The sequence below is a fragment of the Polyodon spathula genome, chromosome 17 (assembly GCF_017654505.1).
Source record: "Polyodon spathula isolate WHYD16114869_AA chromosome 17, ASM1765450v1, whole genome shotgun sequence".
Classification (NCBI taxonomy): domain Eukaryota; kingdom Metazoa; phylum Chordata; class Actinopteri; order Acipenseriformes; family Polyodontidae; genus Polyodon; species Polyodon spathula.
The window spans coordinates 1,025,816-1,042,995 of NC_054550.1; the positions used below are offsets into that span (position 1 = coordinate 1,025,816).

The following is a 17,180-nucleotide window of genomic DNA, read 5'->3' on the forward strand; positions in this document are numbered from 1 at the left end:
CTTGCAGGAGGAGGCTGTGTGGTCCAGTGGTTAAAGAAACAAGCTTGTAACCAGGAGGTCCCCGGTTAAAATCCCAGTTCAGCCCCTGACTCACTGTGTGACCCTGAGCAAGTCACTGAGCTCCGTCTTTCGGGTGAGAAGTTGTTGTAAGTGACTCTGCAGCTGATGCATAGTTCACACACCCTAGCCTCGTATCTTGTAAAGCACTTTGTGATGGTGGTCCGCAATGAAAGGCGCTATATAAAAATAAAGATTATTATTACATACTGTATTTCCCTCCTCCTCTCTATTGTTGAAACTAAATGAAAGTGACTACAGAACTGTATATAGGGTCATGTTGTTTTATAGCATGTAATCTCTTTTGTATGTAAATAATTTTCCAGAACGCTGTGAAATATACTTCAGGCATATCCAATGGATAGCAGATTCGTTCAAAGGAAGAAAAAAAAGGCCTCTGTTAAATATTTAGAATGTGTATTGCTGACCAGGAATTCTAGATTTGTACGGAGGCAGGCTAAATTCATAATTCAATGTTATATATGTTGATAATGATTTGACATGAAGAGTGGAAAAACGTGTGTGTTTGTTATCTCTGGCTCTAGCTGTGGAAAGAGATGATTTTAATGGATTTGGTGGTAATTGTCTGCAGTCCTTTATTCAGAAATGTTCCTCAAAATAAACACCAGCTTTTCTTTTTTTCTTTTATAAACTGGGTGCTCTAGGATTAAGTACAGCTATCCTTTAACTTGTGAACAGAAGGCCCTTTAGTTTTTAGAAGCAGATATTGAATTGCATGAGAACAGGGTTTACTAGTTTTTTTGTGTTTATTCATGTGAAGTAACTGTAAGCTTTACAGAACAAGTGGATACTGTCTGACTCACTTGTAACGGCACAATGCCTAAGATGTGCTTTCTGTGTGGATGGATTTCTAAAGACAGCACTGGTCATTGGGATCAATCTGCTACAGTGTGTGTTGAAAAATTTTTGTAAATACTTTTGCAAACCGTTTTTTATTGCGGTTTAGTAAAAGTGTTCGAAATCTTGTATTATGAAAATAAGTCGTACGGCTTTCTCTAAAAACCTTTTAGAACTGCTCAGGTTGTAAATGGACAGAAGCGTCTGGGATACAGGTAATGCACAGGTTTTTTTTTTTTTTTTTTTTTTTTTTCCTCTGATTTTAGTTTTAAAGTGTCGTTTTAGGTTTCCTTTTTCTTTTAAGCTCTTCAGAAAATGTCATTTCAGTTTTGGAAAAAGAAAATCCCAAACTTATCATTTTCAGCTGATGAAATGTTTTCCTGACAATCTGAATCGCTTTTCCTGTGACACAATATGAGCAGGTCAAACACATCGGAGAGCCAGTGACTACAGGTTTCACTGTCGGATATCTCAGTGATTTGACTGATCTCTTGGTAATATTAGAAACATTATATCTGCCTACAGGGCTTGCCTGTTATTTCTAATCCAAGTCAGGGGACTTTTCCTACAAAAATGGTTCATATCCTGTGTACCAGGGGAAAAGGGGACCAAAAAGCTAAATGTAAACAATGTGTGTTTGTTTTTGTTTTTGCTTTGCGTGCCTCTTCCAGTTTACAGCTTGTCAATTTAACATGATTGTGGAAAACCAAAAAATGTAAAACATTTTCCAAAAAAACTGTGTTTTAAAGTGAATTAAAAAAAAAAAAAAAAAAGATTTATAATACTTTTATAGAGGAGTGTGACTCTTCCTAAAATCTACATACAGTAAATGTTTTTAATTTTGTTTTTTTTTTAACCTGAAATAATACCAGTTTTAATTATCACACTCTGCTTATGAAATGGTCTTGCATTTATAGTGAAGAGGTTCTTTCCCACAACTCTGGAAGGCAAAGCCTGTGTGTTTTAAATTGCTTGGGCACTCTGATAATTGTACTCTGTCTTTCATTCACAAGGCCAGTATTTATAGAGGAAATTGTTTGCAAATTGACCTACTTTCTAACCAAATTGTTTTCTAATTACTGTATTATTTGTCCACGAGAGTAAATGACAGGAAGCTGAAGTAAATTGAATTCTGTTCTAATTACTGCACATATCCTGCAGAACAACACAGACTGCTTTAAATTAAACATCTTGGGCTTTCTCTATATATTGAGTGAGTTAAGCATTGATTCAGAATGCTGAAAAATTTAAAGGAATAGGAATTAATTATGTAAGTGATTTTGGAATTAATTTGTGTAGCCAGTAGCTCTAGTGAAATTGAGCATTTTTGATGCTATATTAAAATATAATATTTTTATGTTTTAATCACAGTGATAAGTAGTATTTAATACATTGAACAATTTGAACAAAACATCATGCCTTGAAAACAAGTATCTATTTTTCCATTTTGTAATTTTGCTGAAGATGTCTGCCCAAAGTGTCTGATGTGGTACACTAAATTTTTATAATGCATCACTACAGAACATTAAATCTAGTTTTGTAACATGCTGATTAGTTCTCCCAGTTGTCTTGTGATATGTGGGTTGTATGGAAGATGTCGTAAGTGAGATCTCCAGGCTGTGCTGGTATGTTTCTAATACCCTGCATTATCACTTTTGACATTGCAAGTGTAAGAACTACCAGGAGCAATGGAGTAACACTTATTCCTTATTTTAAATTCCTTGTATCTATGATGTGATTTTATCAGAAGCGTTCCATAAATTTCAGTGATCTTTTTTTCTGTGTTTTTTTATTTACTGAAACTGCTTCTCCATTCAGCTTGTATTTTAAAAGAATGACTAGCTTTAGAAACGTCCGTAACAGACTCAGCAATCCGGAATCCTCATGATGGAATTGTGTTTATTGAAAATAATTCCAGATTGACAGGCAGGGTTAGAAGAGGCTAGTGTGTATTTGCGTTATGGGTTTGGATGAGGGCAGAAATAAAACTTTGCATGCACTTTGGGAAAGTGGAAAAATACTTGGCTGCTCCCAGAAAACTTTACCATCCTGAGTATTGAGGGGAAGACACACATATTGACAGTTCGGTGGAGTCTGGCTAGGATCAAGTTACTAGAGATAGTGGCTCATTGCCAACACTGCCTGGGTAAGGTGAAACAGTTTCTAACAGTCTGCCTCTGTGATTTACTGAGCTAGACTCATAGCTTGGCAGTCTCTCTTAAAATATATACAAAACTCTTCTACAGTTTATTTTTGAATTCAAAAACTTGGTTGTGCATATTTGACTGTTACTGTACTGGTGGCTGGCTGTTAAAAGCCGTTAGTTTTTTAAACAGTTGCCTTTTATTAGGTCACTTTTAAAATGAGGAAAGTTATGAGGAGGTATCTTGAAGGAAACATATTGGAAAGTACCTGCAAAAGGAAAAAGAGAGAGGTACAGTTGGTTGTGTAAATATAGCTTAACACATTCTTTATTTAAAACAGTGACTTCTGAAATGCATTTGGTGCGAATAGTGCAGGAAAGCTGTAATGTTATAATTTATTTAAAAGCTATTTAAACAGTGTGGCCAATGGTCGTAAGTAACAAACTTTTTTTTTTGCTAGACTTTTTGGTTGTCTGCTGTGTGTTTTGTACAGCAATGCATGTTGTAACTAAATAAGGTCACAACCTGCACTATGGCACAGTGGAATAGTGTCAACAGTGAGTGTTCATTGTGAGACATCTTAAGAGCTGCTTTCCTTTTATGGATAGATGTTCTAGCCACCTCATTTATGCTTGTTTTCATTCTCCTTCCAGAGCCAGCAGACGGCACGGCCACACAGCAGCCAGGAATGAATGAAAATTTGCAGTCTTCAACTCCCATTAGCAACAGCAGTAGCACCAGCACCATCAGCAGCAGCAGCACCACCTCGTCGGCAATTCCTCAGCCCAACTCTGCCAACAAACCCTGGCGCAGCAAATCCCTCAGTGCAAAGCACACCGCCACGTCTTCCATGCTGTCTGTGAAGCAGCCCAGCCAGGAGCCACCAAAACCCCCTGTGGAAGGTGCCAAGACAACCCCTAATGGACAAAAATCAATGCTGGAAAAGTTAAAACTGTTTAACACTAAAGGGGGTTCAAAGACAGCAGGGGCACCCCTGGAAAGCTGTGTGTCTCGGAATGTCTGCAGCGAGAAAGCAGAGGTCCCTTCTAATGCCGAAGAGACTGAAGATACAGAACCTGCAAGCCGGGGAGTCAATGGCACTGGAACAGCCGCCAACAGCCCCAAAATTGCACTGAAGGGGATTGCCCAAAGGACTTTCAGCAGAGCGCTGACCACCAAGAAGAGCTCCCTGAAAGGTGCCGAAAAGGAGAAAGAGAAACAGAAAGAAAAGGACAAGGCGAAGGAGATCTCAAAAAGGGTGTCGGTGACGGAGAAACCAGAGACCAAGGAGGAGCCCAAAGAGGAGCCGGTAGGCACAGCCATGTCAGAACCCAAAAAGACCTCCAAGATCGCTAGCTTTATTCCCAAAGGGGGGAAGCTCAGCAGTGCGAAAAAAGAGACCTCTGCTCCAGCACACAGTGGCATACCAAAACCAGGAGCAAAGACTTCAGCTACAGGGAAAGCAGCAGGGGCTCCCTCATCCTCCTCCTCTGGGAAAGAAGGGGAGAGGCCCCGCAGCGCCAAGCTTGGCCCCGGTCTTTCGCTGCACAAGGGCCAACTGGACAGCAGGCACTCCAGTTCCTCCTCCAGCCTGGCCTCTTCCGAGGGGAAGGCTATTGGAGTGACTCCTCATCAAGCCAACAGCGGTGCTCAGGCAGGCACTTCCTGCAACACCCAGACGACAGGAAGTAACACTATCAGCGTTCAGCTACCTCAACCTCAGCAGCAATACAACCGGCCCAACACTGCCACAGTGGCCCCCTTCATGTACAGGTAGGCACTGCTGCAGGATGGAATCACTTTTTCAGGTCTTGGGGAAAGTTTTAGATTGTAGGTTAAAATGTGTGCCAGATTCAGAGTATAAAACAAAATTTGGTTTGGTCTTAATTAGATATCCTGTGTGGGAAAGGTTAAGGGCTTTTGTTTATCTAATCCTTAATTTGGGGTAATCTGCCAATGTGAAAAATGTTTTAAAAAAAAAACAAAAGTTTAAAATGTATTATTAGGATTACGCACATTCCGATTCCTTGAACTTGGTGTGTTATCAGACGGTGTATCGGACTGTTTCCCCCGTTAGCATGTTTTCTTCATTTATTCCCAGGGTTACATAAAATGTTTTGAGTCTGTGTCTGATCACAAAATTTGAATTTACTTTCCTATCAAAAGACGCCAGTGCTAAACTGGTATGACTAGAAACTGATCTGAGCTCCCCAATAGCTGGTATTTCTATGCAAACTTTAAAAAATAAATGATCACTATGAAATTTTTACAAGAAGCAGCGTCTTTTAAAATAACTTAATCTCAGCACTTAAATTTCAACACACGTATTTAATAGTGCCAAATAAACAAAGATTATTATTTGATCTTCCGTGGTAAATTAGGTAAAGAGGTACAGAGTGTGTAACAGATGAAGGAACATCTTTTAGTTGTAAGCTTGCACAAAACACCTGCTTATGGTTTTTGCTCAAACTGTGCCGCTGAGCTTTTCAAATTTGACACATATAGTTAGAAATCTTCTTTTCCTCCTTTTAGTTAGATAAAAAGCAAAATGAATCAAAATAACATTGGCTTCCTTCGTCTAGTAGATTTATATGGCTGAGTGAATTTTTCTGTTTCCAGGACATCGCCTGACATGGGACTAATGAATTATGTAAAGTCTGCCTCCTGTATTTGGTAGGAAGCATGCCGGATGCATTGGTGATAGCTGTTTCATCCTACAGTGAAGAAACACTTTGGTTTGTTTTTTTAGGTCACAGACAGATATCGAAGGGAATATGAACACAGACTGTGGATCTGGAGGAGGCAATGTGGATCCTGTGGCCTACCATAAAGCGGGCCAGCCTGGTGTTGAAGACCTGTCAGGTAGGCAGTGTGCTAGCAGAAGGGGGGTTGGTTCAGTTTTGTAAGGACAGCTTGCCAGCATCCTTCATTTAAAATGGTAATTGCTGATAATCACTTTTTGATGAGTGTTTGATGGCAGCCATATAGGTAGATACTGCCTGTGCAAAAACTGCTTCACCTGGAGCGCTGATCAGCATGCCTGGACTTTACGAAAGGGCTTGTTCAGAAAAAAAATCCTGTACCGGTATGCAAATTCACAAAGAAACTGCGCACACAGCTCCTAGTTTGCATTCCAGAACCTTGTCTTTGTATCCAGATTAATTGATACTAAATCAGTCTTAAGAAGCAGGATAATGTTTGTAACTGGCAGGCAGCATTTCCACTGAGGCAGTTATTCACAGAAAAGCTTTGTTTGGTGTCAGCAAGCTGGAAAAGTATTTAAATTGCTGCCAGTGCACGTTTGTATGTTAATGTGCTGAATGCAAAAACATCCGGCAAGGCTGAGGAATGGCAGAAGAGGCACTTGGGAGTGGTATGTAACTCAGTGTATTATTCCACCACAGTGAACCTGAAATAATATTACAGAAACCTAGGAAACAGTGGAATGCACTATTAATGGAGTTCAGTTTTTCTTTTCTTAAAAAAAAAAAAAAAAAAAAAAAAAAAAAAAAAAATGTGCTGGTAAGCAAGTACGATTTTGATTTGAATACCGTAAATTCACTTTAACAGTCTCTGAGCAACCAATGTGCAATTCTCCAGTGAGAAACATGGTGCTGCATGATATACATAGTTTTTAGAAAGAAAGAAACACAGGAAGGAATGCCTGTGCAGCCTCCTTTCTGTATAGTTAACAGTGGCCGAGCCTATTGGCATTTGACTCCATTTTAATCATTCAAATGAAAGTTGTCTGAATAGACGTGTTTGTGGACCCGAGCTCCAGTGCAGCTGGTTTTGTGCCGAGCACAGCTTCCAATGCCATGGTAGCCTAGGAATAAAGGCTAAACGGGGTGAAAGAATGAAAGAGCAAAATCTGCATGTAAAAAGAGGTGCGGGGGTACAAAGACTGCTGATGTCATAGAGTTGCTAAGGAGTTTTTAAACAAGCTGGGTTCTGTATGGCTGGCCCAAAAAGCCATTTTGCCGTCCATCAAAGTCGTTTTGAGACATCCTCTAAGTGAGAGAAAAGCCTCTCAGGGACACAAAGTTCTTCAAGTGTCCCAGGTTCTGCTGCCTCTACTAGGTTTTAGGCTTTCTTTTTTGCAAGCCCTGTTTTATATAACATCCACAAACCTAAATGTGGTATAAAGATTACAAAAAAAAAAACAGCTTTGAAACTCAAAGATGGGCGGCTTTGTATCAAGTAAATTTCATAATCTGTTAGGAAAAAATCGGATTTAGTTGCAGCAGAACATTGGAGAAACAACGCCTCTGTGCACTTTGCAATCCTGAAACATGCTCCACCCAAAGGAGAGATCCCGTTTCTTCAAACCTAGCATTACTTCTCCGGAGGAAATGAAGAGAGAGGTGAATCCCGATGAAGGAGCCTTGCCTGTTTATAGATCCAGTTTGCCTTTCAATGTCCGCAGCCTCGGAAGATCAAATCTGTATCGCAGGCCGATCAGCAACGCGCCTGCAAGCCGTTTAGCTGAACCAGCTTTTGCCAAGCCCAACCTGCTGGGATGTCTTAAGCAGCCATTGTCTGTGGGTACTGGTGGTCAAACGAGTGGAGTTTGGCCAAAAGCAAGCTGCATTCCTGTGGGGAGTGGTAGGAATAAAGCAGCAAAGGATCGGATAAAACCACTTAAAAGGGTGACCTGGAAGAGTGTCAGCACAGAGACAGCAAGCAGCAGCAGCAGCAGCAGCAGCAGCTTCTACCAGGTGCACGTGCAGCAGACCTGCGTCTGGGATGGGATAGCCCGTCTCAATGATGAGATTTTACTCACCATGCTAGATATTTGCCAGAAATTTGAAAGTAAGTGCAATACCAATGTCGCCCTTTTCAGTGGCTCCAGTGTACAGCTAAGAATCTGTTCTACAACTGTGGTCAAAAGTGTTTGTGTCCCCCTAATAGAATGAACACATTTTGCTTCATGAAGTCGAATGAAACCTGCTGAAAATAATGTTACGTTAACGTATTGAATAACATACGTTTTTAGAAAACGTGACATTTCTAAACCTTACATGAACTACTGTACTACTATTATGGCTCCCAGTAGGCTTTTGCGATATTATTTTGTAATTTCTTTGATTTACACAATGTTAATTAAAATATCTAAATTATGTTCATATACTGTTTATTTGGTTTTTTTTAAATTGTGTATCAGTCCTAAAATTGTAGGTGATGCAAAACTGTTGGCCATGTGTCAACATGTATGGTAGAACTATTTTCAGATCTGATAATTTAACTTGTCTTGCGTTTGCAACACATTTTTTAAATGATTTCACACATGCATGGTTGCATAGATAAAGTTAGCTGTTTTCTTTTGCCCTCCTAAATCAACATTCTCTGCACTGATATTGCAAAGAAATGCCTTCCTATCCTTCAAATGAATGGAATTGTTTTTCAACTCTGGGCCTCTTGAAATGCCACAGAATGAAGCTCTTTGACAGCATTTCTATGACACAGCAGGATACTTTTCATTAGCCAAGTCCACACCCTACAGTGGGAGTGTGATTGATCCCCTAGTGCAGCACTGTGATACAGTGGAGCTGAAGAAGGCATATTTGATACAGTCATGTTGAAGTAACAGAAAGGGGTTGAAAACACAAGCCTTTTAATAAGATAATTACAAAATGGTTATATTTTTTTCAGATTATTCTAGTGAGATGACATATCCCTGTGAAGAAGAAAAAAAAAAAAAACAGTTGTCCTCTTAATTTAGGAGTGGGAATCCAAATGTATGATTTTCAGTGGACTGCAGGAATAGGAGTATGCTGTACCCCACCAGCAGGTGTCTCTGTTCGACGCTGTTTGATTCAACGTGCTTTGGAAGGGGTTATAAAACTGTAAACTGTATTGTATCGTTTCAGGGGAAGACCCAGAGGCCAGGCGACTGCGGACTGTTAAGAACATTGCAGACCTTCGCCAAAACCTGGAGGAGACCATGTCCAGCCTACGTGGCACACAGGTTACTCACAGGTACTGCTCCTGTAAAGATTTAGAAGTAACATTCCAGTTTTTTTATGGGTCTCATACACATTTCAGGGGAGTTGTATTTCACTATTTATTCAGGCAACGCAATATCAAAAACAGCAGCCGCGTTTCTTAAAAATGGCTGAAACACACACCTGTAAGGTAATAAACCAAGCTGTTACTTGGATGGGAATCCAGGAACTGGTGAATTGCAGTTTTAAAGGCGAGCTGCAGGTGGTGCCATTTCCACAGTTGTCATTTGCATCACTCCTTTCTGAAGCTGTGTGAAATTCACAACACCAAATTTGGTCGGTCAGTCTGCAAGGAATTCTACTTGAAGTAGGTTGTGGGGAGAGTGCCATCTGCTGTCCACCTAAAACAACAATTTGCTTGTTTTGACAAAATATTTTTGAATGCATTTGAAGTTTAAAGTTTTTGAACATTTATTTAATTTAAAAATAAAAAAAAAACAGGTTTTGTGCATTAATAAAGTGATAGAATGTCACCTTGCTGTATGAATAGTGTGGCTTGGTATTAATAACGTAGTATTGCAGTAAGGCACAGTATAAAGACCAGCAGTCCTCGTCTGCTTGCTGGAATCCAGCATTCAGTTTGATGAACAGGATTATTGTTTAAAGCTTTTCGAAGCTTGAAGCTTTTCGATGCTTGAGTGCCCTGAAGCCTTCAGCCTAGCCGTGCAATAAACACGCAGTCTGAGATAGGCATTGACACATTTTCAATGTAACCACTGTACTTCTCACACGTGTAGTTTTGTTTTAGCAGTCGTCTTGGAAAGGTATGTTGAAATGTCTGTGATGGATTTGTGCTGTGTAATTCCAAGTGCTCCTAGCATGAAATTGTCAAAATAACAAAATGTGAACCCCTGCTGTTTGCTTGAATAGAGTTTTTTTTTTTTTTCTTAAACAGCATCCCAATGAAAGGACATATAATACAGCCAAGTGTATTGAGTTTTGGTTTTAAGACATTTGGTTTAGACTCTTATCCTCTGGATTTAGTTAATTTTGTATGTGTCGGTAGGATCTTCTGTCATCTAAAATAATAATATTCATAATGTAACACATCTTCTCAATGTATTGCTTTTGGTCATATTGGCAACAGACAATGGAAATAACTGGTATCCATTTATGGTGAATTACAAAAAAAAAAAAATGCTAATAACTTATTAATTGTGGCAAGGTTCCCAGTAGCCTGGCCTTGGGCCAAATACTAACAGGCTTGCCTGAGTCTATTTGGAGCAGCATATCTGTCTCCCTGCTGCTTTGGAATACCAAACAAGGAGCGATTTACATACCCAGTCCTCAGGAAATTGTAAGATATGGCAATATTGAATCTTTTTTTATTTATTTATTTTATTACTGATATATATATCCTTGGATTCCTTGTAGAATATTTTTGTTCTATTGCTAATTGTTATAACATACTATGCAATAATTGTCTATAGCGTTCTACTGTAGTGAAACTGAATCCTGTTGTAATTGTACTGGTAAGAGGAAATTTAAAGAAACTACCAGTATAGTTTTACAATATACACCAAGATAATACACTTAAGAAATGTTTGTAAGGGGTGTTTAATATAGCTGACTTGATTTCTCTTGCTTTTCACTTTCCAGCACACTGGAAACAACATTCGACAGCAACGTCACAACTGAGATCAGTGGGCGCAGCATCCTGAGCTTGACGGCGAGGTCGACGCCGTTGTCTTGGCGACCGGGACAGTCCAGCCCTCGCCTGCAGGCCGGAGATGCCCCATCACTGGGGAATGGGTTCCCTCCTCGGGGCAATGCCAGTCGCTTTGTAAACGCGGAGTCTGGGAGGTACATGTATTCAGCCCCTCTCAGGAGACAGCTAGCAGCACGAGGCAGTAACTTGTGCAGTGTGGACCTTGCTGACAAGGATGACCTGGATTTAGAGGGAATCCACATGGAAGCTACAGGCTACATGAGCGATGGGGATGTGCTTGGAAAAAATTTTCGGACAGATGATGTGTCTAGCGGGTAAGTTATTGCTTTTAGTTATTAAAACGTAGCGGTTGCTGATTTGTGTCTGTGTGCCTAAACAATGTTCTCTTGATAGTGTATCAGCAACCTTCCATATAACCACAAGGTGTCAGTATTTATATGATGCATGAGTAGATTGTGAGAGCATTTTGGCACTCCCCACGCCCCCAAGCAATTAAATGTAGTCAGAACATTCAAATAACTAATTTAGATGGTAAAAGATTGAAAAAAGTTGGCGACTTCATTAGAATAGTAGTTTTACTCCACCTTGTGGTGTGTTGGAGAATGAAACCAGCGTTTGTGTTAACTTGCAGATTTCTGTGTTTTTGGTCAGTTCAGTTTTTTTCTTGATTTTATTATATACAAATATGCAAGGACTTTAAGGATGTGGATTTAAAAAAAAAATAACAAAAACAAACACCATAATCATTTTTTATCACTTTTAGAATTTATTATTGTTTTATTTTATTTATTTTTTTACAGTGTGTTTTGACTTTGGTTTGGAAGACAACGTAAGAAGTGTTGTATAAGAATAAGGTGCATTCATAATATGAAAAGGCATTTTGGTGTTTCAGATTTTTCTGCTTTCCATTATTGTATTCGATGCCTAACTCCTTACATTTTGTTTTAATTGGCACAGCAAAAAGCAAGACAGCCTAGTATATCATGCAACTTAAAATAGAGGTGCCCAGTGAAAATAATGTGATTAGACAAATAGGGGTCTTGGGAAACATTTTGGCAGTGTCTAGGACGTGCATAAAGGCCCAATTTTTATCAGGGATTTAAAGAGTAGATTTAGTAAATCCAAACAGGGTTTAAATTTGAGCGTGCGTGCGTGCCTGCGTGCGTGTCATATTTGCCTCATTAAGAGATTGACCTTGCTATCTCATTCATTAACTTTCTTTTCTTTTCATCTTCATTACTCCTGACTCTTCATTTTATACAGAGCTATTTGATTAGCTTGTTGGCAGATTGAGTTTTTAAAAACCGCTTCCCACAGAGAATGTCTCCTTTTAATTATGAAGGGATATGAAGGTTTATTTCTCTTCTTCTTATTATTATTTATTTTTTTTTGTTCTAGTTTGAAGGCCTACATGTATCAATGACATGGAGTTCATTTATTTTCAGTGTCAGAATCACCATTACAAGCATATAGAGGATTGAGGAGCATTAGGAGGGCAGTTGAGGGAAGCTAATAGAACTTTGTATCTGGTAGAGAAAATAAACAAGCAGCCCATTTATTTATTTGGCAGTTGCATACAGCTGGTGTAGCTTCACTTTACTGAAAGACATCACATGATGACTTGTATAAGAAACTGTGAGTAAACCCAGGAGTCAAAGACATAGCAGTGGATAGTACTACGAAAAGAACCAGTAATGGCCAACAGATCATTTTTTGGGATATAAGCAGAAGGGAGTACACATGCCAGTGAAGAAGATGCAAACAAGCAAGCTTTCTTAAAGAAACAGATTCCTTACAGCACTTGAAAGCAAATCGTTTGGGTACGCAGTGATGTTTAGAATGTGATAAAAACAACCCTTCTTTCTCTTGAGCACCATCTGTATTGTAGACAGGGGCGCTGGAACTGGGGGTGCAGCAGCTTCCATCATACACAGGGGTTGCAGTTTTGCCCAATGGCTTTCATCCCCCCCCCCCCCCCCCCCCCCCCCCCCCCCCCTTTAAAAACTGCTTCACTGCCACTGGGTGTAGAGTACACATTTCTTTCCTCTTCAGCTCTCTTGAAAGGTTGTGTGCTCCAGCATTCTTAAGGATTTACATGTCATATACAGTGTTCATTTATTTCTGTTGAAACAAAGACTGAAACTGATTTTAATAGGAGGGTTCAAGACAGACGATGCCTCTTTATTTGGCTACTAGAATTACACAGGTTGTGTTGGATTTGATTTGTGGTGCAGTGGAAACATGACCCTCTTCTGGCTAATGGTATGTGAAAGGGTGCTGCTGTATTCTATCTTTTGAAGCTCTGAATCAGCCTTAATGTTGGCAATCTGGTATTAAGAACAACTGTTGCATTAGTGATCTATACTATAAGTGAGGGTCAGTGTCTTGGTTATTCGTACAGCATCATTGCAGCGTTGCCATTGCACACTAAACGTGTCGAGAGTTGTCACAAGGTGTGTGATTTTGATAGCAAATGTTTTCATAGCCTCATACCTGAGACACAGTGGAGAGGCTGAGAATAATTGCAGAATGTATAAATACAGAGCCAGTGCACGTTGAGATTACATTTTTTTCCATTGCTGCTTTCTAGAAAGGGATTTTCGTTATTAGCTGACTGTCACATTGTTCCACCCTGGAGCTTGTATTATGCAAAACTGATTGCATGTGCAAGCTTGCACCTAATTGTTGGGCTTAATGACATGTGTACATTTTTTTTTTAATTATTAAATTGATTTTTTAATTAACTGTGTTTTGCCTCCAAAGCCTAATACATGGTGTTTTAAAAGTAAGCTGTTTTTAATTAGACAACCACATATGTTATTTAAGTTCATCAGAATGTTTAATATTTCAAAGGATCATTTATTTCAGAAGTTGTTTTAACTTGGAGTTGACTCCAAACAACTTGACTTGAACAACTTTATGGTAATATATATATATATATATATATATATATATATATATATATATATATATATATATATATATATATTTTTTTTTTTAAAAACAACGGACTGGTTCAACATAATTGCTTTTGTGAAATTCAGCTAGGTGGAGGTAGAACATTTGTAATGTAGTGATTTACTGGACTTGCTCTGTGGTGTTCAGACCAGTGATTTTAAATCAATGTACCTGTTATTAGCTTTATTAACATTATTACTGGTCCCCTGTTTGAAGTGCTGAGGTTTCTGGTTTGCATGTTTTTTTTTTTTTGTATGTTAACTGCTGCCTTCTGTTACCTTTTGGAAGCCAGGTTGCAGCTTGACCGCTGGAGTGAGTTTGAACTGCAACACATAAAGTGATTAGGTTACAGGAAGCAGCAATAACATTTCATCTATAGCGTCGACTTTGGAAGCTTTTAGAATCTGCACAAGTGAAGAACCAAAAGATATTCAACAGAAGGAAAAGACCATTGATTATAATGCTAGTGCAAATTAGAGGGTAAAAAAAAAAATGCTTTTAAGACCTTGGTCAGTACTTCTAAGTTATCGACCTATATATGCACTGTAGACAGAGAAAAGTAGATAAACATTTCTCCATCGAGGTACAGTAACACAGCCAGAATCAGGAGTAGGTACACACTGCTAATAGTAGTATGTGATTGTTGAGTTGGAATTCGTATAAGAGATAGCTGAACATGCGATAAAGGAGAAGTTATGCATTAGACTTAAAACACTGACTTAGATGAGCCACTTCAGAGAATGCACTGTGATAGAAAAAGTTATTCAGAATAGTGAAGCTGCTTTAGAGGTTTGATTTATATACAGTACACCTCACACACAACTGTTTCCTGCTATGCATTCTCTTTGTATTCAAAGTTAATCATTAAGTGTTGAAGCATTATTATTTTATGAAATAGTGGCTTCGCATTTCTGTTCACAGGTGGTAAACCTGAGATATTAAAAAGAATACAAAAGACGTAGCCGGTCTGAAGCACCTGGGGTGGTAAAGGCTGTAATTGTCTTGAAGTCTTTTTTATCAAATGATCATCTTCCTCTAACCAAATGTAGCCTAAGAGATGGCAACTACTTCACAATGGGGAAATTGTTATTTTTAAATGGCTGTTCCTGGCCTGTGTGAAGACTGAGGTTTGCAGAGCAAGTGTTTCGAGTGTATAATTGTACTGCAAACAGACGGCTGCGACTCGGCTCACAGTTACTCCCTCAGCTCAGCCACCGCTGTCCAGGAACTAGATTCCTGTGTGCTTGCTTTTTGCAGAGGGGCATTTCTAAGATTGACTGTGACCTAGATTGTGCTTCGGAGGGGGGAGATAGGTAAATAGGTGCTTCTGTGTCTCCATGGTGGAGATTACAGGACTGTAACCTTCCAGTGGCATCTGGTATACAAGACGCCTAAACAGCATTGGTATGCAAGACACCTAAACAGCTATTGGCATGGAAGTGCCTCAGGTGCATTTGTAAACATGTGGTCCTTTGATACTTGAAATTTCCCTACTGATATTTGGACATTGTTATGTGTGTTCTTTTGCCAAGGTTCAGTATCAACCCTCAAGGGGAGTTTGATCCTTTCCCCAGTTTCCCCTGAAAATAGTGTATTGTATGTATCGTCTCTCTTTCTCTTAGTACTTGGTAATTCCCTTCCCAAATAATCAGTTGACTTCTGTTCCTTCATGGTAGCTTCCTTTTAAATGAACTGACCAAAAAAAAAAATATGTACAATTGCTATCTTAAAGCCTTAGGCAATTCTGTGACCAGCCCCCTGCTACCACTAGCTAAGCAACACCTACTGTCACAAACCCCTGGAGGTCTCTTGCCTGTGCTTGCAATTTAAAACAGCACAAACCTGCAGCTCTGACTCGGAGCTCACCCCAGGCATACTTCCTCCTTCCTCCTATTTGAGAAATAATTGAGACTGGCTCCATGCCAGCTGCGATGAGAGAGAGAGAGAGAGAGAGAGAGAGAGAGAGAGAGAGAGAGAGAGAGAGGGGAGGGAGAGGGAGAGAGAGAGGGAGAGAGAGAGAGAGAGAGAGAGAGGGAGAGAATGAATTAGCTTGAAGCCCTTAGACTTACAGAAGACATGGAACTGGTTAACATTTCAAACAAAGGCTGCTGACCTGGGGACGAGAATACGTGAAAAAGTGTTGTGCTATAGCATTCTGAAAAAGGACTGCAGATATTTCTGTAACTTTGCTCCTCTAGTTGATGGTTTGTTTGTTTGGTCTGTTTAGTTTGCTAAAAGGGGAGTACAAGGATTATTTATCCATTGTGTGGCTTGGGACTGATTACTCTAATGTACAACACTACAAGGTATGTCAGATGATTCAAGAGTTGAGCTAATAGTTAAGTACAGTAGGCTGCTTCAGCTTGGTAGTTTAGTAATGTTTGTTTATTTTTTTAAACCAACATTTGTCACCACACTGTAACAATATGTATTAAATAAATTTAGGCAAATGTTAAAGATTAGAACGTTAATATTCATGTGTAGTCTTTGTGATGTTTACTAACAGTTACCTCCTAGAATTGAAGTCTGTTTAACTTATTTATACACTCTTATGCAAAACATATTTGTATACAGTATCTTTGTTTAAATAATTAAAAAAAAAAACTCAATTACATTCAGGGAAATCGAGTTGCTAAACTGTGCATCAGCTTGGCATGTGTTTTTTTTTTTTTTTTTTTTTTATTTATAAAGTAATTTAAAAGTTCAGATATCACTTAGTACTAGAAGAGTAATTGTGCAAAGTAAAACTTTGGTTGCATAGCAGTCCTTATGAGAGACCAGTCTTGACTTGGCAGATTACCTTGAAAGAAAGCATTGGTGTTATCTTATAATAGATGATTTTAGTATTGGAGACTAAAGTCATCTCTTTACATCTCAGATACAGCTCAGTGTAGATAAGCAGTGTCTGGGGTGCTGGGACTGGGCACTTAGAAGCTCATTCTCCATGCTCACCTTAGAGAGACTTCCTGGAATGAGCACCAGTTAATTATAGTTTTTATGACGCACTTTCTTGCAGCCATAACTGGTGCCAGTGACCTCGAAGTGAAAGGCATTCTATCCCAGTGCCAATGCCCTCAGCCGTCCCAGCAATGATCGGTCATTCTCTGTAGCCTTTCAGGTTACTGGCAGCGAGTGATCAATAACAGTTTCTGGGTCAGCCACTCCCCCAAAAGGGGCAATCACAAAGCCCATTACTGAGAAGTGACCTGCCTAGCACGTGCATGCTGTGGAGATTTCTGGGGAGCGAGGTACTTTGAACTCCGTGACCAGTGCGTTACTGTGTGTGTGTGTGTGTGTGTGTGTGTGTCAACTTTCACTTTAAGGCCATTTTATTTGACAGAACTTTGGAATAAAAGAGCTCTGTTTTTAATAATTGAATCTGACAACCATTTCTTTAAAGTAACCTCATTTAATTTAAACTTGTCTACATCAATTCCAGATGAGCCGTATTATCTGAGCTGTGTTAGTTGCAGTTTAGAAGAGAATCAT

The 17,180-nt window shown here is 39.3% G+C and overlaps 1 protein-coding gene across 11 annotated transcripts in view; it reads left to right on the top strand.

The window, feature by feature from the left end:
* The window catches only part of nav2a (neuron navigator 2a), a 155,789-nt gene that overhangs the window by 89,445 nt on the left and 49,164 nt on the right, over positions 1-17,180 (top strand). For all 11 annotated transcript variants that reach the window (XM_041275163.1, XM_041275166.1, XM_041275155.1 and 8 more), the window contains exons 7-10: positions 3,713-4,832; positions 5,809-5,921; positions 8,930-9,038; positions 10,664-11,047. In XM_041275163.1, coding sequence (XP_041131097.1) covers positions 3,713-4,832; positions 5,809-5,921; positions 8,930-9,038; positions 10,664-11,047 — 1,726 coding nt within the window. The remainder of the gene's footprint in view (positions 1-3,712; positions 4,833-5,808; positions 5,922-8,929; positions 9,039-10,663; positions 11,048-17,180) is intronic.